This window comes from Artemia sp. Qi Xiang Cuo, chromosome 4 (genome assembly GCF_049724085.1).
Source record: "Artemia sp. Qi Xiang Cuo chromosome 4, ASM4972408v1, whole genome shotgun sequence".
In the NCBI taxonomy this organism is placed as follows: Eukaryota; Metazoa; Arthropoda; class Branchiopoda; order Anostraca; family Artemiidae; genus Artemia; species Artemia sp. Qi Xiang Cuo.
In genome coordinates this window covers 32,455,411-32,482,455 of record NC_142797.1, presented here as the reverse complement: position 1 = coordinate 32,482,455, position 27,045 = coordinate 32,455,411, and the positions used below count along the sequence as shown (strand labels likewise).

The following is a 27,045-nucleotide window of genomic DNA, read 5'->3' as shown; positions in this document are numbered from 1 at the left end:
TACCATTGATTTAGAAACATTTTTATTGATCATAATTACAATAATAGTAATCACTGATGTGGTTTGTTCTGATCAATATATTTCGATAGGACATCTAATGCTGACAGAAGTTTATTTATATGGAGAATATTCACTTTTCTAGCAAAACATAGTTTCTCCTCCTGTTTAAATTTGCTTAATGATATCCCGTATCTCGCATACATAGTACAGTGTCTCAAGCAAAGTAAAGACAGTGTCTCAAGCATGGGTTTTTCTTGCACAATTCAATGTAAGCTTAAATGTACGCTTTAAATCAATTACACTTTTGAGCATATTCTTGTAGGCATGACTGTAGGTGTGAAAGTGTGTATGGTCTTGCAGGTGTGACTGTAGGTATGAAACTGTGTATGGTCTTGTAGGTGTGAATGTAGGTGTGAAACTGTGTATGGTCTTGTAGGTGTGAATGTAGGTGTGAAACTGTGTATATAGATACTACTCCCAAGCACCTGAACCCCCGTGTAACTGAACCCCCGTATAATAGAACCACCGTGCAACTGAACCCCCATATAACCGAACCCCCGTGCAACTGAGCCCTCGTGCAACGGAGCCCGCTTTAACTTAACCCTCGTGCAACTCAACTCCATTTAACTAAACACCTGTGTAACTGAACCCCCATGTAACTGAACCCCCGTGCAACTCAACCCTCGTATAAACGAACCCCCGTGCAACTGAACCCTTGTGCTACTGAACTCAACCACCGTACTTACATTGGGTAAAACACAATAGGGTTATGAACCATAGTTATTTAACTATGGTATAGTTATTTAACTATGGTATAGTTATTTAACCTTCAAACTGTTTTGAATAAAATAGCCCGTCCCAAAATTTAGTTCGGATGTATTTGGGGAGAAAACAGGGTAGGGTGGAAGCCCTCCGATCACTTTTAACTCAGCAAAAGTGCACTGGAAATTTTGATTTCCATTCGAATGAGCCCCCCCTCCCCCCAAAGTTCATACAAAATTTTTTCTACAAAAACCTTATGTGTTAGCAATGAGCAACTAGCTTAACTTACATCCCTTACCCCAGATGCTGCTGGTGGGGTTGTTAACCCCAAAGGCATGATTATTTCATCTTCAGACTATTTTGAACAAAAGGTTTATTTTTATTTTGATCGGATGTATTTGGGGGGGGGATGTAGGTTAAGAGGGAAAGGCTAATTGTCCTGTGATTACCTTTGATTCTTCAAAATTGAACTTGAACTTTCAATCTCCAATCGAATGAGCCTCCTTCAAAATTTTTACTATCATCCTTTCTATAAAAACCTTACATTTTAACAATTGGTAACTTGCAATAACATACAGATTGCTGATACAGGTGTATCAGCAATTTTTTTTTGAAACAGCTTAGCGTATCAAGATGAAACTTCCGGGGCATTTACCTGCTACTACTGCTATTAATACTGCTACTATTACTACTAATTCAACACTATTATCACTTCTTCTACTACTCCTACTACAACCTCTGCTGCTATTTAACCAGCACTATTAATGCTACGCATATCAATTTGAAAATTTGACTGAATGAGGCATTTGAGGTGGAACTTGAACTAAATCAAAAGACACTATGGGCATACAGATTTTCAAAATGGCATATCTCAAACAAGGATTTGTGTATTAAGTTGGAACTTTCAGAGAGTGCTTAAAGGAAAAGTCAATTCACCAAAATGAAATATGTGCACGCTCAGGCCTGGATTTACCACTATGTCCCTAAGCCCCGACCTAGAAGCGCATAATGCTAGCAGGAGCAATAAATTATCACTGAGTAATTTTTTCCTGACAAAAACTGGACTGATGTGATTTATCGTCGCCAAGTGCACTCTGCCGCCACGCTGCCTATTCACAGAAAAGTGACTTTAAAACGACACAGGAATTCCATGGTCACTTAAAAACTGTCAGATTTCTCCCAAGAATGGTAGCTGATTGTTCGGTATTAACACTCTCTTTCATCACTTTTCGCTAATCAGTTTTGTTCTTTTAACACACAGTTACATGGTTACATGGTTACACACAGTTACAGTTACATGGGGGTTCAGTTACACGGGGGTTTAGTTAAATGGGGTTGAGTTGCACGGGGGTTGAGTTGCATGAGGGTTTAGTAGCAAGAGGGTTCAGTTGCACGGGGGTTCAGTTATATGGGGGTTCAGTTGCAAGGGGGTTCAGTTACATGGGGGTTCAGTTACAAGACGGTTCAGTTAAATGGGGTTGAGTGGCGCGGGGGTTGAGTTGCACGAGGGTTCAGTTAAAGGGGGTTCAGTTGAATGAGGGTTCAGTAGCACGAGGATTCAGTTGCACGGGGGTTCTGTTATACGGGAGTTCAGTTGCACGAGGGTTCAGTTGCACGGGGGTTCGGTTATACGGGGTTTCAGTTACAGGGATTAAGTTGCTTGGGGTTCAGTTACAATGGAACCCATGCATTTGTTTAAATACATTGATTTACTTCATATAAATAGAAAAAGAAAAAAATTACCTTTTGAAGTTGCTGAAAACTAAGTTCCTAGCAGTATTTGCCACCCCAAAGAAATTTACTGGCGGGGCTGACGATGGCCTGCCTTGCTTTTTCCCCCTCTGTGCTGGTAGATATCGGAATTTAATATTTTAGCTGCATAGAGAAACCTTTTAATTAATTCCGACTCCTCTCTACCTCTTTTAACATTTATCTGAGACCTCATGAAGAGTAAGCAGTGCGTCCATTCATATGTACTTTTTTTAAAATCTACCCTATCCCCATCCAAAGAATGACTCACCCTCCCCCCCTCATTTTAGCTGATACGTAATTACAGATCATCAAATGTAGCCAAATTTCATTACAAATAAAGTGAATCAACTTGGTTGAATCCAGTACAGCCCCCGTTTGGCATTACTTCTTTTGCAACTGGGAAGTATAAAATATAGTTATTGGTACTTTTAAATCAATTAACTTCTCACAATTTTCAATTGATTGCAAATTCGTCCTCTTTGGAGTAAAGTTGTAGTTTGGTGCCATAAAATGGCAGAAAACTAGACTTTCCTCTGGCCCAATGTGTATGGTCATTTAATAAAGAGCTTTCAATTTACGTTTGAATGAGCTCCCTCCCAATTATCTTGGACATTCACTTTGATACTATCACCCCTGGGAAAAAGAAAACAAATAAGCATGCATCGACGATGTTTCTTCTGGAAATTAACTAAAAAAACAAGTTTTTTTAACTGAAAGTAAGGAGCGACGTTAAAACTTAAACGGAACAGAAATTATTCCGTATATGAAAGGGGCTGTCCCCTCCTCAACGCCTCACTCTTTACGCTAAAGTTTTTATTGTTTTAAAAAATAAAATTGTGAGAGAGAGTCAAACTTCAGCATAAAGAGCGAGGCGTTAAGGAGGGGACAGCCCTTTTCATATACGGAATAATTTCTGTTCGTTTTAAGTTTTAATATCGCTCCTTACTTTCAGTTTAAAAAAAATTGTTTTTTTTTTAGTTAATTTCTGAACGTTTTTGAATTAATGCAGCTTTGATTTTGGCTCACCGTACATGAATAATTAAAACGAAATTTGCATATTAGTTTTCCTTTTTTTGGCTAATTGGCTTTCTCGAAATTTTGTTCTGACGTAACTTACAAATTAACTTACGTAACGAATTTCTATATTCGTATGTTTTTATTACGTATTTTAGGGAGTTCGCTCCCTAGTCAATACCTCGCTCTTTACGCTAAAGTTCGAATTTTGTCCGAATCACAAACCCCTGAATCACAAAGGCCGGTTAATTAGAATAGATAGCTCTTTTGAAAGTACAAAAAACTTTAGCGTAAAGGGCGAGGTATCAACGAGGGGGTGACCCCTCTCATATACGTAATAATTTCTGTTCGTTTTAAGTTTTAATGTTGCTCATTATTTTCAGTTGAAAAAACTTGTTTTTTTATTTAATTTCTGATCGTTTTCTAAACAATGCTGGGAAATCTGGCGCCCCCTTCATAAAAATGTTCCTTCCCCCAAGGAAATTACAAGGAAGTTACAAAGGAAGTTACACGTGACAACAAGGGAGTAGAGATTGTGTGAGTTTGAAAGTATAGAAAGAAAACTTCTTCTGCAAGCAAGAAAGAAGTATCTACCCTCTACCCTTCCAATGGGCATTGACCATTGATGAAACTTGGACAAGTATGGTGATACAAAAGGGAAACTTTCAGAAAAAGACTTGCACCATAAATGAGGCCCAAAGAGGTACCTAGGGGTCTTTAAACTTTGCTAAAATCCTGACTTATAAGGCTTTCAAGAATCTGAAAAAAAATCTTTGTCTAAACTCAAGAAAAAATCCTCTAATTGTTTTGCTCTTAATTGCTCTAATTGCTTGATTTTTCTTCTTTTTTTTTTTAAAAACCTAGAATCAAAGAAAAATCAACTCAAACCAAAAGTTGGTAAAACTAATTGTTTCAAAAAGTTAAGGAAATCTCAAATAAAAGTGCAATTTTTAAGCCTTATAAAATAGGGAAGAAGTATACATAGGAGTTATAATTTAAGATTTGGATTCATTCCTGACAGTTTTATTCCCCTGACTCAACTACTTTTTACGATAGCAAAACGCCCCTTGTCTAGAACCCTACCAAAAATTTATTTGATACAAGTTTAGCTTGTGAAACTAATAGGATATAGTTTTATTTCCCTGCTGATCAGCAGACTGTTCTGTTAAATAAAAAATGACATAATTTTAAGCACAAATGTAGGCTATCCCTCCTATAAAAAAAAGTCACATGACTAGGGTACTCTATATCTAATGTAGCCTAGAACACCAGTTGTAGTCCTGGCAAAAGTCTGTTCTCTGAGCTCCTGAACAATTATAATACTAATCAGGATATCATTTGATTCTCTAATCAAAACTTGTTTCAAATATATTGCGTGCTACCACAACAAGTGCCTCCATTAGACCCCGGCGCCGCGCCGGCGGATCAACCGAACGCCGCCGACGAGAGGCCCGGTCGAACGCCGCCGAAGTGTCATAACGCCGCCGGCGTGCCACAGGTACGCTGCTGCCGGAAGAGGCGGTGGCGTTCGGTCGCCTTTAAATGATTTTTGCGGCAATTCTTAATTGCGTCAACCGCAAAGTCGGAGCTTTTCCTTCTCATTCGGTTCAGTATTTCGATTTTCCTGATTAAAAATCAAACAGGGCTTGCACCATCCCCGAATTTCTGTGTATTTCTCCAAAAATCTATGCGTCACCCCGAAAAAAAATTTGGTTCCCCGTATCCCCAAAAATCACGGTTCCACCTCTAGCGATTTATCACCAGTGACTTTCCCTGCCAAATATCAATTTGCATACCATCATTTTCTTCACTACTCTCTTGTTCATTAATTTTCGTCTCTTTTGTTAATTTGCATAAAAACCAAACAGATGCAATATGCTATTGCAAATACTGCAATATACACAGTTCTTCATATGTTGAAAAAAAAGTATGATCTTTATGAAATGAGTTTAAATCATTTTGAATGCAGTTTCCCAATCACTATCTCTTTCATCATTTGAAGTCAAAAATTTTATTTTCATGTTGAATAGAATTATAGAACGCATTCACTACTACACAGTTTCAGGCTTTTGTTGGATTTTGAAATTGACAGCCGACAGATTGTTTCTACAGCTGAATTGTAAGTTTGCAGATTTTTTTTTTTTTGTGTTTTTAGATAAGATTTTATTAATGTTTAATACTAAATTATTTAAAACCTGATAGAAAATACAATCTTATTTCTGTAAAATTTTTACCCCCCCCCCCAAAAAAAAAAAAAAAACAGCCTTCGGTTGAGAAAAGATTTAGCTTTAGACTAAGCTGTGTACAAGGCTGGGGAATTAAAGACCGAACCGGAAGTTACCCCAAAAATATGATTCATCAATAAATTTTAAATTATTGCCTATAGAGGAGGGGGATAGGGGGCTATCATTTTAAAATGGTAATACCTATTTGTTTTTATTGAAAGCAGGGATGCCAAAAAGATGATTATTTTTTTCATTTACAGTGGAGACCGAAAAATGATATAAAATTCCCTGGGAAACCATTGAAATATTTTGATAGAACCAGGGCCCCCCATTAGGACTTGTTCATTGTCTTGGGTATTTTGCGATTTCTCATAGGCTACTGGCCTTATTTGGCTTTTGTGTGTGCTCCCTTTTAATTCGATTCTTTGGATCTTATGGAATGCCATGGCGAATCTATCACTCAGTTTTCCAATAATTTGAGGTATATCTGAATAATTTCGACATTTCCGTTGTTGTCTTTGTACCCCTTTACTCATACCCTCAATTTTTTTCTCGAGGAACACTAAGCTGCTTAACGTTTGTTTGCGTGTCGGTTTGAACCATTTGGTGACCTTGTTAACTATTCAGTAAATAATTTTTCTAATGAAAGCTGAGACGCTATCCTATCAAGGTTGTATCCACAGGGGGGGGGGGGTAGGGAGGTATTAAATTTAAATGATAATAGCTCAAAATTTTACTTATTGAAAGCAGGGATTCCAACAACTTCTTTTTTCTTTATTTAGAGCAGAGACGGCAAACTACCAAGGTGGGATCCAGCGGGGGGAGGGGGTTGTTTAGATATAATATTTAAATTATAATACATAGATTTTTTTTAAAGCAAGGGGGCCAATAAGTAAATTTTTTTTTTTTATTTAAAGCAGAGACGGTATCCTGTCAAGATGGTATCCAGAAGGGGTGCATAGGGAGTTATTATATTTAAGTGATAGTACTTTGATTTTTTTTTTTTTAAAGCAGGGATGCCAAAAAGTTGAAAAGTTGACAAAATTAACAATATTTTCGTGAGTTATACTTGATACAGCATTTGCATGATTTTATCGTCCAAAGGGAAACGGACATATGCGTCCAATCCGTTTTTTTTTTTTTTCTATTGATGAAACGGGTTTATTTTTAAAATATTCATACATATGTACCAGGCAGATTCACACTAAAACGAATTGGTGTGACAAAAGCGATATCGACATCCCCACCTAACGTTGCGCTCGAGTAACAATGGCGCCCTTGGTCCAGTGCCCAAGTTACATTAAAAGGCCAGGTCATAATAAAAGCTTTCAATTTGGGAGGTTCAAGGAGGAGTCTTTGACAGTTTTATGACCTCAGGGTACTAAATGTTGCAACGTTCTTACGAATCTACAGTGGTTTAAAAAATTCGATCATCCCACAAATGATTACCAAAAAATTATAATAACACTATATTCAACACTTTTATAACAACGAATATTATAGCACTTTTTTCAAAGCTTTGAAGAAAAGCAAAAAAGTCTAAATTCCCCTAACTATGCTTGAAAGCTATTTTAAAAAGAAATTCTTTGGAGATTTCCATGGAAATGACCATAGCAAAAGTTTTGAGCCTGGATGGGAGTCAACGAGGAGTCTAAGTATTTTGACCACAGGTGATTTATTGTTGCGATTTTCTTAAATTTGGTAATTCTTGTGAGCATTTGGAAATCAAAGCTTAAACTCAATAACTGATACTAAGTGTCCTAACATTTTGCTTGGATTAAAAGTGACGAACTAGGATGAACATTTCAACATCTTCCTGGAGCTACTTCAGTCTGCATATTATTTCATTTAATTACACTTAAAATAGATGAGCTTTTCATTTTTTACCTAAGAAAATAGATGGCACTTCATTTTTCTTCATAGCCAATAAACTATTAAATGTTTTTTGTGTCATTCGTATTAAATTTTTGTCATGGAAAACGTTTATCATGTATTTTTCAATTTGATAAATTTAAAACTTTTAAATGAAGTTTATAATTTGACCGATATTAGGTATTTATCAGTTAATAGTTTGGGATAAATCCCCAAAAGGAAAAATTAATAATATCCAAAAGAGCAGCCAAAAGCGATAAAAAAGCAGCAGTTCAGCCTTAGCCTACATGACATATATTCTATAAAGAAAACTTTAGCCAAAAAAAACTTTAAAATGCATTTTTTTTGAAATTTTAATTAAAAACCAGTTTTTAGTAAAATAAGGATACTTAATAATCCAAAAGAGCAAAAAAAAAAAAAAAAAACAATATTCAACTCCCAAATCGCCAATTTCAACTGTTTTAAATGTGACAAAACAGATATAGGCAAAGGGCATTATGAAAAAATTAAGCTTCTAAGTTCAAAGTTATATTCAAAGTTTTTACCCAGATAACTGACGAATTTTGTGATACGGTATTTGAAGTTTTATATGCAGTAATGCTCGATGAAAAAAATTACTAATTTTGATAATTATTTATGTTAAGAATACATAGCTAATAGATACTTCAACTACTCGTATTATGCAAGGGTTCTGAAACGCCACAGCCATTTTGTTTCTACCAGATTTCTACTTCTCTTGATGAATAACGAAGAAGACTAGTTTCCAGCATGCGACAATTTTTGAATTCATGAATAGGCTCGAATCTTTTGTAAATTGAAGCTGTGATTTTAGAAAGGCTGATGAAAAGATTAATGTTTTCGGTCAACATTTGACCGTGCTGGCAGCACGCCGCCGAAATCTCACCGGCACCGCGCCGCCGGCGTCTTACCAGCGGCGCGGCGTGCTGTTTTTTGCCCCACCGCCGCCGGTCTTCCCTCATCGGTTTGGCGCCGGGGTCTAGCCTCCATCCCCTTTAATAGAGCCAAATACAGCCACAAGTCATGTTACCAAACTACAAGAACACACTAAAATTCTTACTTTATAATATGCAGTAACTTTCTGTTAATCAGACATTCATGGTTCCTTCCCTTTACATCCATATTTTAAACAATTTTTAAATAACACACTTATTTAGCTGTTTTCACTTTTCCACAATGACATTCTGCCATTGGCCAGTTAAGAACACAAATACCCATTCACGACATAATTTAGCTAGGATGAAAGTGAATACACAACTTGATACCATTTTTGCCTCTTGCACAATCTAATAATCCTCCCATTCTGAAAAAAACCTGGGTATACTTGTGGATGAAGAATTGAAGTTTGATTGCCATGCTCAGTCAGTTGCCTCCAAAGCTCCAGACAGTGGGAATTATAAAAAGAACATTCTACAGTAGGTCATCAAAGCTGATGTCAAAGCTATGTAAAGGACTTGTTCAACCAAAACTAGAATTTGGCATGTGTGTGGCAATCCCATTAAATAAAGACAACAAGAAAAAACTTGAGAGTGTCCAAAGGCAAGCACCTAAATCAAATAAAGAGTTGTAAAGCCTGGACTACCCATCCTGTCTGGAGAAGTTACAGATTCCTACCCTCTCCTGTCAACAGAAGTGTGGGGATGTCATCATGGTGTACAAAATTCTGCACACTCAGTCCTTGCAACAAAATATGATTGAACCTAACCAGTCAACAAGAAGTAGAGGACACATCATGAACCTGTACTGCAAACAAGCCAACACCAGACTAAAGAACAACTTCTTCCCAAACAGAGCTGAGAATGGGATGTAGCTGCCACATTGGCTCAACATCTTCACTAACCAGTACCTACAGGATAATACCTTATTTGCTGGACAATGTAATTTAAGGTAATAATTGCTTCTGGGGCAAATTACTTTCTGAGCCCTTAATGGAGTCCTAAGACCAAGAGGTAAAATAATCGAAATTTCATGCCACCAAACAACTCCCTGGACTAAAAGAAATGACATATGAAGAGTGCCTGAAACAAATGAAGCTGCCAAGCCTAAACCATTAGAAGAAAAAGAGGGGACCTGATCAAGATTTTCAAATTGAGAAAGGATCTAGATAGAACCTAGTTTGACAAATTTTTCTGTAGTCAGACTAATGTTTATACTAGGGGTCATTCTGCAAAAATATAGAAACAAACAGCATCAACTAGACAGAGATCTTCTTTCTGGTCAGTTAGAGCAGTTAAAGACTGGAACTTGTTACCCAAAGAAGTAGTGTCAGCACCAACTCTAAACAGCTTCAAAAACCCTCTTGACAAGCATCTACAGAAAGAAGTGTTTATTCATAATACATAACATACAACAGTGATATGACTTTGTGCACTAGGCGCACTATGTTGAGCCAAGATTAGAGAGTGCCACAACAGGATATGATATCCTAGTAAGAGGCACTGTTCCCATAAGTTCTTGTAACCACAAGTTTAAAATTACATTTCTAAAAGAAGCTTTCTGGCAAGAAAAAATTGCCATGTGTAGCTGTTTCAGGAATGGTAATAATTATTTTCCTTAGTCTTAACAGTAAAATGTCATTGTGATAACAAATTTGCAAGAACTTTTAAAAAGAGCCTGAAATCCTTCAAGAATGACATCATACAACTGACATCCTTTTTGAGGGGTTTCTTGCTCTTTTCAAAAATTTCTGCATGTTTGTTTGCATAACAACATTTTAATATTAAGAAAATAATAATTACCATTCATGAATCAGCTACAAATGGCAATTTTCTGACTGGCCAGATCTTTATAGAAAAACATTTTAAAACTTTTGCTTATCATGACCTGTTTTGAGCCCATAAATGGCTCAAAATGGAATTTGCCCCAGAAGCAGATATTGTACTCTAAAAGAGCACAAAAAAGGCATCAAGTTGTGTATTCATGTTCATCCAAGCTAAATTATGCTGTAAACTAAAAATTTACTGTTGTTTTTTAAGGTTGTATATATTCCAGGATAATATCTAGGAACATCAATGGGGATGCATTATCAGAGAAGGGACTATGATATTTTCAGAGAACATAAAATATGGAATCTAATGGTACTGCTTTTGTTTTATTAGCATTTTTCCTTTATTGGTCAACCCCTAGAAGTTGCCCATACAATATTTCAAAGGACCAAAAAAATGCACTTAAAAGTGTTGTGCTTAGTCTTGTATTTTAGCAAAGTGTCTGAAAAACTAAAATGGTAAAATTCTGGTTCAGCTACTTTTTGCTATCTTAGAAAGAGGCTAGGTTAGGAAAATGATACTTTCAGAGATTGGTCTACAGGCTAAAGTAGGCTCTATGTCCTGGGTAGGTATTTTGAAATACCTATCTCCACTCCTTCTCCCTCTGGAAGGCAGTGACCTTTAATAACCTTTAAAGATCTTTGTGTTACGAAAGTGAAACTTTGCAAAATAGATCTTCAACTTCAAATGAAGTAGCCTACAAGAAAACTGTTTTCTGCTTCACAACTTTGCTCAATCCCAATTTATGAGGTTTCAAACATCTGCAAATACATTTCCTAAACTTAAGAAAAACCTACTGATAAGGCTTAAAGTTCTACACAAATAATTGTATTTTCAGAACTAAACAAAAGAAATAGAAACTTATAACTGAAAATTAAGGTAAAATGTTGTTTTGTCAGAATTTCAATAGACTAGGTAGGCTAAAGGCCTATCAAATAGGCAAATGGTAAATATATACCAAATCATATTATTGAGTTAGGAATAAAGTGAATACACCATTTGATGCCTGTTTATATGCTGATAACAAATATAATAATCATTTCTATTGGAAATTCTTGGAAATGAATTTTAGCCCCCCCCCCTATATATGCCAATTCAGGGTATATATTTCTACATTAGGGGGGGTAAAGTTTAAACTTACCTCCCATTTACATCAGAAACAAAATTTGCCCCCACCCCCCGAATGTAGAAATATAGGCCTATACCCTGAATTGGCATATAGCCTATAGGGGGGGGCTGAAATTCATTTCTGATAGAAATGATTATTTTAAATTCATAATCAGCATAAAAAAGGCATCAAATGCTGTATTCACTTTATTCCTAACTCAATAATATGATTTGGTACATATTTACCAGACAAATTTCTAAGACTTAGAAATCAGAAGAGAGTTAACATGGAAGCTTGCCAATAGGCCTACCTTCCCAGAGTGTTTTTGGCCATGGACCAGTTACTGAAAGTTTCATTATCCTAATCTAACCCCTTTCCAAGATAGCAAGAAGTAGCTAAACTATAATTTTACCCTAAAAATTAAAAAACAGTGCCTTACTGTAGGCTAGCCTAGGTCCTGTACATAAAAATTTTAAATGAACAAACTTACATGATATCTTCAACTGAATCTTCTGTGCTTCTTAATTCAGCATATTGGTAATCTCTTGCAACAACAATTTTACAATTATCACTTAACTGGCCAGTCCGTAGAAAAAGTGGCTGCCATTTCTTTTCACTATCAACAGTATTCTGCATACATACCCATTTATCAGAAAATATTTCATCTTCTTTAAGCTCAGTTACACATTGTAACTTGGAAGACAAAAGAATAGTTTCAGTGTTTTTATCCAGAACAGATTTATCAAAATTTTTGAGATCTTTTGTTGGGGAAAGTGGGAATACTGGTCCAATCCTTGCCTTCCCATCAGTCCTAATAAAATGGCATCTTCCTAAAGAAACATTTTTGGCACTATTACAGTCAGGGTCTTCATCTAGCCCTATATCAACAAGACCAGCAAACATCATTGGAACAAGTTCATCTTTAGGCTCTAATATCAGTTTCAACCTGACATTACTCTCTGGTATTTGGCGGCCTTCAGTCTGTCTAACATTTGGTGACTTACCATAAATAATACATTCTTCAGTGATGACATGATAGCTTGAAGCTTCAGTTCTTGATAAACACAGTAAACCTAATAAAGCTATTAACATAGTTCTTAACAACATCTTGGACAGGTTTTCTATATCAGGTGAAGCTTATTTGCTTGCTATTTATAAAGAAAAATGTTTAAAAATCCAACTTTCAATGAGTAAAACCACAAAAAAACAATGTGTTTACTTCTCAGAAGCCAGATTAATATTAACCACCAGGGTTGCCACCTCAACAAAACTACTGGTACTACCCAGATTAGCTCAAAAGTACTACCACGACAGAAAAGTACTCTTTGCCTAAAAATTTGCCGCGTGTTGCGCTTCGCGCAACACGCGGCCATTTTGCACCGTAGTTTATCTTTTGCGTATCATATAACCCAGAGTAATTTTTATTTTTTATTTCTGTATAGCTAGTCGAACACTGACTTTCGATATGGCAAAAAAGGGCCACTGATATGGGAAGCAACTACAAGCAAGATCATTATAGTTATCTCTGGATGTTCACTATGAATACTCCATAATTGTCTAATAGGGCAATATGATGTCCAGAATTTCCATTTTCTGTGAAAATAGGACAGATAAGAGAAAGCAAGAAAAGCAGTAAAGATGTACAGTTTTTTGAAACAAATCTGTACAATTTTATCAGTTATCCGTATCAATCCTGTTTTTTTCTGAGTCAAAACCTGAAAGAAAAAAAGAAAAAAAAACAAAAAAAATCATCAGTTAGAAAATTAGCCTTTTTTATGTTTAATAGCTACTACATTTAAAAGCTACTTTTATTTATAACTTATTGTCATAAATACTACCATTTTCCGTCCCATTTTGCCTAAATGGGACTAAACGGGGGCAACGCGCTAAAGGCGTCACCCTAACAGTTCAGTAAGAGAATTTTATTTACAGACCTTTACAGTAATAAAATATTATTTAAGCTCACGCATCCACTTCCTCGCACTCCTGACTAGCTCTGTTGGAATATCCCAAGTCTCTGGATTCGGTACTTCCCTTCTGATATGCATAATATCGGATATTGTTTCTGGCAGTAGTCTGTTCCGGAGGGGGGGTCGGAACTAGCTTTAACAGCGAAAAATAACCTTTGGCCGGAGCGCTGCTATGAGGCAACGACTTAATGCCCTTTATGAATATATGTAGGTGAACAAAAGCAGAGTCCCCAGCACCATCCTTGAGGGCGGACACTGAATTCCAAAATTCCAAAACTGACACTTTCCCTTCCCCTAGCTCTTTCTTCAAGAATGGTAGTCGCCTCCACTCTCTGTTTAGGGCTTCGACTTCCAGCGAAACATTGATATTGCCCAGTAGAAGCAGGATGTAAGCAACTCACTTCTTACTGTATATTCTACCTTTTGATGCAGGACCTTTACTGCAATTTGTTTATATCCTGTTTCTATTGGACAGTATCTGTGCAACTTTACAGCTCAATCCACTGAATAATATGCAGTAAGAAATAAGTTGTTTTTATCAGGGGAAGGGGGACTAATTTGCACCTTTAACATTTACTTTGGTTAGACTGTCATAGAGCTGCCCATTTGAACAGTGATGTATAAAAAATTGATTCATTTATTCTTCTTTTATTCTTCATTTATTCTTCCCATGAAGCTGGACTGCAATATTCTCAAAATTTTTGAGGTTAGTATGTAGTGTAGTAGAGCTACCCATGTACTGTAGGGTGCAGAGATAAAAAAAAAAAAAAAAAAAAAAAAAAAAAAAAAAAAAAGGATATACAGTGAAAAGTGATTTGTTTATGTTCTGCTTCTAATGGGCAGTAGGCTATCTGTGCAACTTTACAGCTCAATTGGATGAATAATATAGAGTAAAAAATAAGTTTTGTTCACCATGGGCAGCTCTACAACAGATTTACATTTACTTTGGTAAAATTCTACTTTAGCTACTTTTGGCTATCTTGGAATGGGGTTAGGTTAGAAAAATAAAAACTTTCAGGGATGGGTCTACAGGCTAAAGTATGTCCCGGGAAGGTATTTTGAAGTACCTACCTCCACTCCTTCTCCCTCTAGAGGGTCCTGAAATTTTGCCTACATGACAGGTCTATACCCATTGAAATTTTGACAAAACAACATTTTACATTAATTTTCAGTTATGAGTTTCTTTTTCTCTGGCTTTAGCTCTGAAAATGCAATTTCAGTTATTTGAGCAGAATTTTAAGCCATATAAATAGTTTATTTCAAAAATTTAGGAAATGTATTGACATATCTTTAAAACCATATAAGTTGGGATTGAGCAAAGTTGTGAAGCTGAAAACAATTTTGTTGTACTTCATTTAAGCAGAAGATTTATTTTGTAAGGTTTCACTTCTATAACTCACATATTTTTAAAGGTCATCAAAGGTCAGGACCCTCTAGAGGGAGGAGGAGTGGAGGTGGATACTTCAAAATATCGTCCCGGGACATACTTTAGCCTGTAGAACCATCCCTGAAAGTTTCATTTTCTTAACCTAACCCCTTTCCAAGATAGTCAAAAGTAGCTAAAGTAAAATTTTACCTTTACTTTTTCTGGAGTTATTAAGGATTTGAAATAAAAATTACCTCAGATTGAAATTATCGGTTCTAAAAAGTCGCATTCATGAATTTATTCTTAATCTACGCGAGCAAGAGGCGCTGTCAAAAAGATATCACGAAATCCGCTTCATAAGATTTTAAAATCCTTACGAAACTGAAACCGAAAAATCCAATGGGCAATGGCACAAATAACTTTGATTCCTAATATGCTTGTAAAATTGCCATTTTCGGTCTAAAGTACTACTTTTGACAAAAAGTATTGAAAAAGTACTGCTTTTGCAGAAAGTATTCAAGAAGTACTACTTTGATCAAAAAGTACTAAAAGTAGTACTTTTGTACTACCCGTGGCAACCTTGTTAACCACCTGTCTTACTTTTGAGTATGAATATATATCTTGAATAAGTGACGCTAGATAAAACTAATTGCAGACAATATCCAAAAAGTTTGCGTAACGTTTGTTTTGTGAAAGATTTTTATTGTACTTATTGACTAAACAGGTTTCTATTATAAAGTAAATTTGTATAGATTCCAGCGAGATGCTGCCGAGTGATTTGACAACTATTTCGTCGAATTACTTGAATTTAGCAAAAATCATATTTATGGTTGAATCTAGCCAAATTGAATTGCTGAACATTTAACCGAATTATGATTTACGATGAAAGCCATAGACAAAAAATATGTTAAAATTCTCCCATTATAATGCTCCAACCCACCAATGCACAAGTTAAACTTTAGCCTAATCCTTTTACGTTTTATGTTAATTTTATCTTACGATGGCACTTTGTAAATAGGCCAATTAGCCTATAACTTAAAAGGATAAAATTTGTCCAGTGGGATAAGAAAAATTAACAGTTTTCATAAATAGTGGAGGAATTTTCCCTGCAAACAAAATTTATCTTTGATATTTTAGAATTTGGCATTTTAGTGACTCCCAATTGTAAAAGGTTTACCTTTCTGATCCCGACATGCTAACAATAAGCCGGTTTAAAGATGGTTTTTGTGTCCTAAGCTCCTTTCGTTAGCCTGAGGAAAAAATCGCGTAGATCAGATTCTGTCGGATTAGGAAAGTCAAGTGACAAAAAAATAACTCATTTCAAAAATTGACATGATCATGATTGATAATTGGAACCTTATTCAGTATATAGGAATATGTGCATGGTTGTTTTGTGCTATTAATTAAAAAAAAACTTTCCGAAAGTTTTTCAAAGAAAAGTAAAGGCTATGTTAAACCTAAGATCAGCAGAATATATTCCTCGAATAATTCAAACTCCAAACGATCAGAAATTACTGTCAAAGCAAAAATGAAAGGAGAAGGAGGATTTGGTTGTCCTCCAATTACTTTGACTCTTAAGAGGGATTTAGAACTTTCAACTATCAATCAAAAGAGCCTTCTCCAAATTTCAAACGACCACCCATTCCATTAACACCATATGCCCCGGGAAATAACTTACAACCCTTGACCCGGGTTCTGGGAATGGGATAAATATTAAATTTCATCCATAGCTCTTTTGGAGTTCAAACCTTCACTCTTTAGTAGGAAGTAAGGAGCAATATCAAAATTAGAGTTTACAAATGGGGATCCCCCGCTCCGAATGAAAAAAGTGCTAAAGATTTTATTAAAAATCAATATTCAAGCTCAATTGGAATGGTCAAGATCAAACTTCCGATGAGATGACGGGAAATGAATAAAATATAAATATCCAATAGTCAAGAAACAATTGGAATTATCGAGATGAAACTTTCGAAGAGACGACGGGAAATGAATTTTATTATGTATGTGGAATTATATGAATTTAGTTCCAGCGATTGGAATTCAATTTATGGATTATTTTGAGCTTGGACCTTCAGGGGCAGAAGCAGTGGTTTTAGGGCAGTATCGAAACTAGAGAGAGTATAAACAATGACTTCAAGTGGTTTCCAAAGCTAGCCCTCGAGCCATCTATAATTTATTTTCAATTCTGAGCATGTTTATTTTTCCCCTCGACAATTGCGTTTTTTATATCTGTCGTTTTTTTTACCTCCTCAAGTATATTTTTTATATCTCAAAGTATGTTACAAACCAATTATGCCTAGTGGTATATTAAGATAATTCAATATAGAGATTAGAAGATTCTAACGAAAAACTACAAAATTTAGATTACCATGAGCCAAATAAGGGGACCATTCATTAAGAATTCTACGTAATTGATATCTTCATTTTGAATTTACTTATCGAGATTAAAATTTCTGACATTGTTAAGAGGGTGAAAGTTTAATTAAATCCATTGTTTCAAACTATGAAATACCCAAATAAAATCCCCAAATTATAAGATTCTGACAACAAACACCTACGAAACCCAGGAAACCTAGCTAAAAAAAAAAAAAATAGCGAAACAAACATCCCAATTCTGAATTTTAGGCAAGTCAAACCAATGAAATACCAAACTATTCATCCCAACTCATTAGTTCCACACAGCACACCTACGAAAGGCTAAAAAATATAGCTCAGGAAGCCCACAAAATAGCAAACTGAACATCCTAAACCATAGGTTCCAGACAAAACACATCCAAAAAAACTAAAAACCCAAGCTCAGAAAACTCTAAAATTAGCGAACTGTACATCCCAAATCACGAATTTTAGACTTTCAACCGTGAAAAACCCAGTGGCGTCATTTCATTCTGAGCTAAACGGGGGCTAAGCGACCTCTGTGAACCCTCTAAATTGTCTGGCTCAAAGTTGTTGAAGATCAATATTTCTTTACGGTGGTTAGCACAGGCCTATCCCAAAATCGACTGATCAAACAGTTCGTGGTAACGAACTGTAAGTAAGGAGCGACCCGGCTCAATGGTAACCGAAACTCTAAAAAACGGGATTTTGATACCAATAGATACATCAAAAGAATCAGATTTTGATTCTGATTTCAAATATATAAGTTTCATTAAGTTTAAGATTACCCATCAAAAGTTACGTGCCTGAGAAAATTTGGCTGATTTTCGAAAAAAGGAGGAAAGACCCCTAAAAGTTATAGAACCTTAATGAAAATCATACTATCATATTCAGCGTATCAGAAAACCCTACTGTAGAGGTTTCAAGCTCTTATCTACAAAAATGTAGAATTTTCCATTTTTTGCCAGAAGAAAGATCACGGATGCGTGTTTATTTGTTGTTTTTTTGTTTTTTTTTTTTTACCCAGGGGTGTTCGTATTGACCCAGGGGTACTATAAAATAGTGGGTGGGGGCATTGGGACGGAAATTAAAAGTTATATTTCCCTTTTTAAGTGACCAAAAAAAATTGAGGGCAACTAGGCCCCCTCCCACGCTCATTTTTTTCCCAAAGTCACCCGATCAAAATTTTGAGATAGCCATTTTGTTCAGCATGGTCGAAAATATGATAAAAATGTTTTTTAGAATGACTTGATCCCCCAAAGTCCCCAGGGGGAGGGCTGAAAGTTATGAACTTTACTCAATGTTAACATATAGTATTGGTTATTGGGAAGTATACAGACTTTTTCAGAGGAGATTTTTTCTGGTAGGTGGGGGAAGGAGAGGGTCGGGGGCTATATGGAAGGATCTTTCCATGAAGGAAGTTTTCATGGGGGAAGGGACATTGCTATGAAGGGGGCGCCGGATTTCCATGTAACAAAAAAACATTTATTTCCTGGTGTAATTTCTCGATTGGAAAGGCTGGGAAGAAGATAAAAGTGAATAGTAGTAGTTTCCATTATTTGTGATGTCTCCCTATTCCCTGGGAAAAGAAGCTGCAAAAAAAAATCATTTAAATTTTACTCCAAATTATAACTGTCTTTTATTTTTGTCTCAATAGGTTAACTACGAAAATCTTGATGATATTTTTTATATAAATAAAATGCGTAATAATATGAAATTGTTCTTGTTTGTGGATTATTTTTACCTAACTAATCATACACCATATTACAGCCTAAAGTTGCTTACCCAAGGAATGCAAAACCGTTTGAAAATCAATATCTTAACTTGTTACCTTGCAAAATTAAATTTATTTTCACACCTTGACGAAAATCGTATATTATTCTATTTGCCTTTAGTAATGTTGAAGTAATAGAAAAATATATCTTCATTAATCCAATAAACGATATAGCCTAGATAAGATTAGCCTGATTGATAACCTTCTTTTGGGTGAGCAGATCAAAAGAGGTTTTGTGCGCTACCTACTATTTTTATAAAATTAAAACACATTCGCCACATTATTTCAGCGAAGAAATTATAGGAACATTTCATCAGATTTTTCAGATTAAAGAAGAAAGAAGATTAATATTTTATCATAATTTATATTTAAATGTCGGAAGACTCTGTAAGCCCTTTCTTGTAATCTTGACTTTCATCCTAGCTAAACTATTTGGCCCGTTGCAAATTGACCATGAACTTTATATCCCCTTGGAAGCTGCCTTTAAGTTCCCATCTCTACTCCTTCTGTAACCTATTCTGAGGCTAGGAAATTACATAGAGACAAGTCTACACATGTTTTAATCTTGGGAAACAATAAATATCTGTGTAATTTTCGTTTGAGTCTCATTTCCTTTTATACCAGCTCTAGTTTTTGGGCATAGCCTAATGGATAATAGCCTAGCCTTAATACATAGGCCTAATAATTAAATGTGTAACATATTGTATGAATTAATTGCCTAGTAAATTTGCAGGCTTTTACATAATTTAGCTAGGCTAGGATGAATGTGGATAAATCAATTGACACCTGTATTGTATGATCTTTCATAATTCAATAGCCTAATTGCTTCTGGAGGAAGTTACATTTTTAGTCTTTAAAAGGGCTAAAAATATCCTATAGTGACCAACAGTTTGAAACTATGTTTCTCACCCTCTCCCCTGACAATTTATCTGAGTGCCTATGCTTAGGCCTAATATATTTTCTTTAGAAGGGATACAAAATGAAGTGATACTAGGCTATGTTTCCTTCTGAAAAATGGTAAAATTCTAGTTTAGCTACTTTTTGCTATCTTAGAAAGGGGTGGTAAATATTTACCAAATCATATTAGCCTATTGTCTTACAAATAAAGTGAATATACTAGCCTACTTGATGCCTTTTTTGGTAAAGTTCTATGAAATCATATTATTGAGTTAGGCTAGGACTAAAGTGAATACACCATTCGATGCCTTTTTTTTATGCTGATTACAAATATAATAAGCATTTCTAGGCCTATTGGAAAGGAATTTCAGCCCCCCCGGTATATAGGCCAATTCCGGGTTAGGTTAGGTATAGCCTATATAGCGGGGGGGGGCTGAAATTCATTTCCAATAGAAATGCTTATTATATTCGTAATCAGCATAAAAAAAGGCATCAAATGGTGTATTCCCTTTATTCCTAACTCAATAATATGATTTTGCAGAACTTTACCCCTTTTTTTATGCTCTTTATAAATATAATAACCACTTCTATCTGAAATTCAAATTTAAGCCATTTTTGAGCTCTGGAAAATGACAAAAAATATAAAATATATTGGGTGTATATACTGGGTTGTATATTCACTTTATTCATAAGTCAATAATATGAAGCTGCTCAGGAAGAGAGCTCACAGCAGACTCCGCAACCACTACTTCTCCAATAGAATGGTGGGCCCCTGGAACAGTCTTCCTAATGCAGCTGCCACTGCTCCGTCTGTCAATGCATTCAAGATTGCCATTGATAAGAATTGGTCCACCAAACCATGGAAAACAGAGTGGGATGCAGCCAAACCAGTGACTCCCCATTGTCACTGACCAGCGACTCTACAGGATCTTTGCTTATTTCACTGGACAATGCAATTTAAGGTAATGATTTGGTAAATATTTACCAAATTGGTTAGGTTAGGAAAATGGACTTTCAGTAATGAATCCAGGGTAAAAAATATACTCTAGGATGCTCTGGGAAGGTATTGCTAAGCTTTTATGTTAACCCTCTTCTGATTTCTAGGTCTTAGAATGTGTCTACTTGACAGGTCTACACCTACTGAAATTTTGACAAAACAATATTTAACCTTAATTTTCAATTTCCAGTTTCTTTTTCTCTGGATTTAGTTCTGAAAATGCAAATTCCTGTTACTTGAGTAGAATTTTAAGCCATATCAATGAGTTTTTGGTAAATTTGTTGTTATTCATATAATAGACTTATGAATAAAGTGAACATACCACTCAATGTCTTTTTTTATGCTCTTTCCAAATATAATAATCATTTTTGTCAGAAATGAATTTTACCCCCACCCCTATATATACCAGTTCAGGGTATATATTTGCACATTAGGGGGGTGGGGGGAAAGTTTAAACAGTACTCCTGTACTAAATACACTCTTTTATATAGTTCTAGTTTGGTTAATGCTAATGAAATAAAATAGGATGAATATATAATAGTTTAGAAACAGATTTGGACTTTATATTTGTACATTAGGGGGGGGGGTTGTAAAGCATAGCATATATTAAATACTTAACCTAACCTAGGTACCTTCCCCCCTAACCCCCAAAAATAACAGTTTAAATATAGTTCTTGCCTTTGTTTATATGCCACAAAGCAGCATAAACCTGTTTTTCATCATGTGTCTCTGTCTATTTCATGACTGGTTTGCATTGCAGTATATAAAAGAGTGTGTTTAGTACTGGAGTACTGTTTAAACTTACCTCTCATTTACATCAGAAATAAAATTTACCCCCACCCCACTAATGTGCAAATATATACCCTGAATTGGTATATATAGGGATGGGGAATAAAATTCATTTCCAACAAAAATGATTGTTATATTTGGAAAGAGCATAAAAAAAGGCATCAATTGGTATGTTTACTGTGTTTGTAAGTCAATAATATGAATAACAAAAACTTTACTGTTTTTTTTTCCAAATTTAGGAAATGTATTTGCAGATTTTTGAAACCTTACAAATTGAGATTGAGCAAAGTTGTGAAGCTGAAAACAGTGCCAAAAACAGTTTTCCTGTAGGCCTACTTCATTTAAGCAGAAGGTTCATTTAAGCGGAAATTTTGCAAGGTTTCTCATTTATAACACAAAGACTCATAAAGGTCATCAAAAGTCATCTCTAGAGAGAGAAGTAGTGGATGTAGGTACTTCAAAATACCTTCCCAGGACATACTTGAGTCTGTAGACCCATTCTTGAAAGTTTTATCTTCCTAACCAGTATTTGCCTAGATAACTACCCGGAGAGAATGAAACATGTTAAGAAAACAATTATCAGTGCTGGTGCATTATATGGTCACTTTAAAAAGTCAAGTTTGGTTCATGCTAATGAAATAAAATAAAATAGGATGAATATATAATAGTTTAGAAACAAATTTGGGCTGTATATTTGTACATTAGGGAGGGTGGGGTGGAGTAAAGCATAGCATATATTAAATACTTAACTTAACCTAGGTACCCCCCCCCCCCTAAACCCCCAAAAAACAACAGTTTAAATATTGTAAATGGAATGAAAACTACTCTTTGTATTCCATTTCTGAATAGTGGTCTCTTGAAAATAACCAGTCTGGTGGGTTTTGTCTCTCATTAGTATATAAAAGTGACCAAATAATGCACTAGTACCCAATTATCACTTCATAATATGCAGAATTATCATAGTTAACACATTTTGCATGCAGCCTTGCTATACTTTACAAACAACCCCCCTTCCCTAATGTGCAAATATATAGCCTAAGTTACATATTTTTCAAGGGATTATGCACCTGTAACTTGTTTTTCTGGTTTTTGTTTTGTCAAAGTTTGTTCAATTTACAGGTACATGGATTGAAACAACTGAGATGCATTCTGAGAATAGATAGGAAATATATAATTTGGGCTATATATTTGCACATCAGGGGGAGGGGGTAAAGTGCAGCAGGGCTGCATGCAAAATGTGTTAGCTATGATTATTCTTTATATTTTGAAGTAAGAATTGTTTTCTTAAGATAGGAAATATATAATTTGGGCTACATATTATCACATTAGGAGGGTTGGGGGTAATATATAGCAAGACTGCATGCAGAATGTGTTAACTATGATTGTTCTGCATATTATTAAGTAGGAATTGTCTCCTTAAAATGTTTCCTTCTATCTAGGCAAATAGCTTACCTCCTACCCTAACCACTTTCCAAGATAGCAAGAAGTAGCTAAACTAGAATTTTATGTGAAAAATGCCTACATTTTAGTGTTACTGATAAATTTCTAGGTGGCCCTATAATTTAGCTAGGATGAAAGTGAAAACACTATTTCATGCCTTTTTACCTTACCTTAAATTACCTTAAATCGCACTTGCTAGCGATAGGACGAATCCTGTGTCTTAACTATGCTCCTTCATAATTCAATAATTGCTTCTGTTGCAAATTGCATCTTGAGCCCTTAAAGGGGTCCCGAAGGTGTTTTATATGAATTATAAAAGAGCATAAAAAAGCATCAAATGATGTTTTCACTTCCATTCTAGCTAAATTATATGGCCCACTGAAAATTTACCATGAGATATGTTTATTAGGGTAAAATTCTACTTTAGCTACTTTTGGCTGTCTTGAAAGGGGTTAGTTTAAGAAAATGAAACTTTCAGGGATGGGTCTACAGGCTAAAGTATGTCATGGGAAGGTATTTTGAAGTACCTACCTCCACCCCTTCTCCCTCTAGAGGGTCCTGACCTTTGATGACCTTTAAAAATCCATGTGTTGTAATAAGTGAAACCTTGCAAAATAGATCTTCTGCTTAAATGAAGTACAACAAAATTGTTTTCAGATTCACAACTTGGCTCAACCCCAATTTATAAGGTTTTAAAGATATGCAAATACATTTCCTAAATTTTTAAGAAAAAAAATCATTGATATGGCTTAAAATTCTACTCAAACAACAGGAATTGCATTTTCAGAACTAAAGCCAGAGAAAAAGAAACTGATAACTAAATGTTGTTTTGTCAAAATTTCAATAGGTATAGACCTGTCATGTAGGCAAATTCCAGGACCCTCTAGAGGGAGAAAGAGGAGTGGAGGTAGGTACTTCAAAATACCTTCCCAGGACATACTTTAGCCTGTAGACCCATCCCTGAAAGTTTCATTTTTCCTAACCTTGCCCATTTCCAAGATAGCCAAAAGTAGCTAAAGTAGAATTTTACCTTTTGCAATTCAAGACTTTGCTGTCAACAATTCAGGGTTTCTAATTCAGAGTATATATTTGCACATTAAGGAGGGAGGGGGTAAAGTTCATGGTAAATTTGCAGTGGTCCATATAATTTAGCTAGGATGAAAGTGAAACCATAATTTGATGCTTATTTTATGTTCTTTTTGCAATTCATATAAAATACCTTTGGGGCCCTTTTCAGGGCTTAAGATGCAATTTGCATCAGAAGCAATTATTAAATTATGAAAAAGCATAAAAAAAGGCATCAAATGATGTTTTCACTTTCATCCTAGTTAAATTATAGGGCCACCTAGAAATTTTACAGTAACACTATAGTGTAGGGATTTTCCACATAAAATTCTAGTTTAGCCACTTCTTGATATCTTGGAAACAGTTAGGGTAGGAGGTAGGCTATTTGCCTGGAGAGAAGGAAACATGTTAAGGAGACAATTCCTACTTAATAATATGCAGAACAATCATAGTTAACACATTCTGCATGCAGTCTTGCTATATATTACCCCCAACCCTCCTAATGTGATAATATGTAGCCCAAATTATATATTTCCTATCTTAAGAAAACAATTCTTACTTCAAAATATAAAGAATAATCATAGCTAACACATTTTGCATGCAGCCCTGCTATAATTTATCCCCCCCCCCCTGGTGTGCAAATATATAGCCCAAATTGTATATTTCCTATCTATTCTCAGAATGCATCTCAGTTGTTTCAACCCATGTACCTGTAAATTGAATAAGCTATGACAAAACAAACACCAGAAAAACAAGTTACAGGTGCATAATCTCTTGAAAAATATGTAACTTAGGCTATATATTTGCATGTTAGGGGGATTGGGGGTAAAGTATAGCTAGGCTCCATGCAAAATGTGTTAAATATAATTAGAACGCAGATTAAGTTGAGAGTAGTGGGTCATGTTCATGTTTCATACTCTTCAGGTAGTTATCTAGGCAAATACTGGTTAGGAAGATGAAACTTTCAGGAATAGGTCTACAGGCTAAAGTATGTCCTGGGAAGGTATTTTGAAGCACCTACATCCACTCCTTCTCTCTCTAGAGGCCAATGACTTTTGATGACCTTTAAGAGTCTTTGTGTTATAAATGTGAAACCTTGCAAAATAGATTTTCTGCTTAAATGAAGTAGGCCTACAAGAAAACTGTTTTTGGTACTGTTTTCAGCTTCATAACTTTGCTCAATCCCAATTTATAAGGTTTCAAAGATCTGTAAATATATTTCCTAAATTTGGAAAAACCCACTGATATGGCTTAAAATTCTACTCAACTAACAGGAATTGCATTTTAAGAACTAAAACCAGAGAAAAGGGAACTGATAAGTGAAAATTAGTGTAAAATGTTGTTTTGTCAAAATTTCAGTAAGTAGGTGAAGACCTGTCAAGTAGGCATATTTCTAAGACTTAGAAATCAGAAGAGGGTTAACATAAAAGCTTAGCAATTACTTCCCAGAGTATGTTTTTGACCCTGGATTTACTGAACATTCCATTTTCCTAACCTAACCCCTTTCTAAGATAGCAAAAAGTAGCTAAACTAGAATTTGGTACTTGTCCATTATATGGTACACATGAAAGAAATCAAGTTTGGTTAATGTTAATGAAATAGGATGAATATATAATAGTTTAAGAACAAATTTGGGCTATATATTTGCACATTAGGGGAGTGGGGGGGGGGGGGGTATAACATAGCATATATTAAATACATAACCTAACCTAGGTACCTTTTTCTCCCATAAACCCCAAAAAACAACAGTTTAAATATTGTAAACATAATGACAAAATCACGCTTTGCAATCAATTTAGATAGCAAGTACCTGTTTGATAGGTTTCCATGTCTGGTTTCCTTGTACAGTCTATAGTGCTGTGTTAGGTATAATGCACCAGTACCTAGAATTTTACCATTTTTCAGAAGGAAACATAGTATCCTTTTAGTGGTTGATTACTTCTAAAGAAAACATATTAAGCATAGACACCCAGATAAAATTGCCAGGGGAGGGGGTTAGAAACATATTTTTAAACTTTTGGTCACTATATGCTGTTTTTAGCCCTTTTAAAGACTAAAAATATAATTTTCTCCAGAAGCAATTATTGAATTATGAAAGAGCATAAATTACAGGTGTTAATTGATGTATCTATGTTTATCCTAGCTAAATTATGTAGAAAACTGCAACTTTTCTAGGCAATTAATTCATATAATCTAATACATATTTAATTATTATGTATATATTATCCATGATATCCAAAAACTAGAGATAGTATAAAAGAAAATGAGACTCAAACCAAAATTACAGAGAGATTTATTGTTTTCATAGATTATAACAGTTGTAGACTTGTCTCTGTGTAATTTCCTAGCCTCAGAATAGGTTACAGAAGAAGTAGAGATGGGAACTTAAAGGCAACTTTCAAGGGGATATTTTAGGCTCCAATTGATTTCTGGAAGCTTCATTTACCTGTCCAAGATCTCAAGGGCCCATAAAGTTGGGTTTCTCTCCCAAACTGTACACGCTGTGTACCTATGGATAAATATAGCCTAGAGAGGGGAAATTGGAATCAATCTCTCATCTTCTTTCATTTAGACTGAGCCTGAATAACTGTGTTGCAGGGGGATATCTCTCTTCATTACAGAAAAACATTACTGACATTTAAAAGCTATGTTTAAGTAAATTGACTATTTATCTTTTTATTTCATAAAATCATATAGCCTACAGGGATTTGTTAGTGCTCATGAGCTATCATGAAGGAGGGTCATTTTGTATTGGGGGAGGGCAGCTATTTCAAAGAATACATTTAATGCCAAATATCCTAACTCCTATTAAGCCTTCCAATGAACAAATAATTAGTTTTGAGGAGAGGAGGGGGGTT

The 27,045-nt window shown here is 35.2% G+C and overlaps 2 protein-coding genes across 2 annotated transcripts in view; one reads left to right on the top strand and one right to left on the bottom strand.

Annotated features, from left to right (window-relative positions):
- The window catches only part of LOC148953021 (unextended protein-like), a 122,294-nt gene extending 109,551 nt beyond the window's left edge, over positions 1–12,743 (bottom strand). Inside the window, exon 1 of the mRNA XM_089087848.1 lies at positions 12,007–12,743. Within this exon, the coding sequence (XP_088943974.1) occupies positions 12,007–12,623 (617 nt within the window). The 5' untranslated portion in view covers positions 12,624–12,743. The remainder of the gene's footprint in view (positions 1–12,006) is intronic.
- Positions 12,744–19,281: 6,538 nt separating this feature from the next.
- eIF2beta (eukaryotic translation initiation factor 2 subunit beta) overlaps positions 19,282–27,045 on the top strand; it is a 45,018-nt gene continuing 37,254 nt past the window's right edge. Inside the window, exon 1 of the mRNA XM_089087500.1 lies at positions 19,282–19,386. Within this exon, the coding sequence (XP_088943626.1) occupies positions 19,372–19,386 (15 nt within the window). The 5' untranslated portion in view covers positions 19,282–19,371. The remainder of the gene's footprint in view (positions 19,387–27,045) is intronic.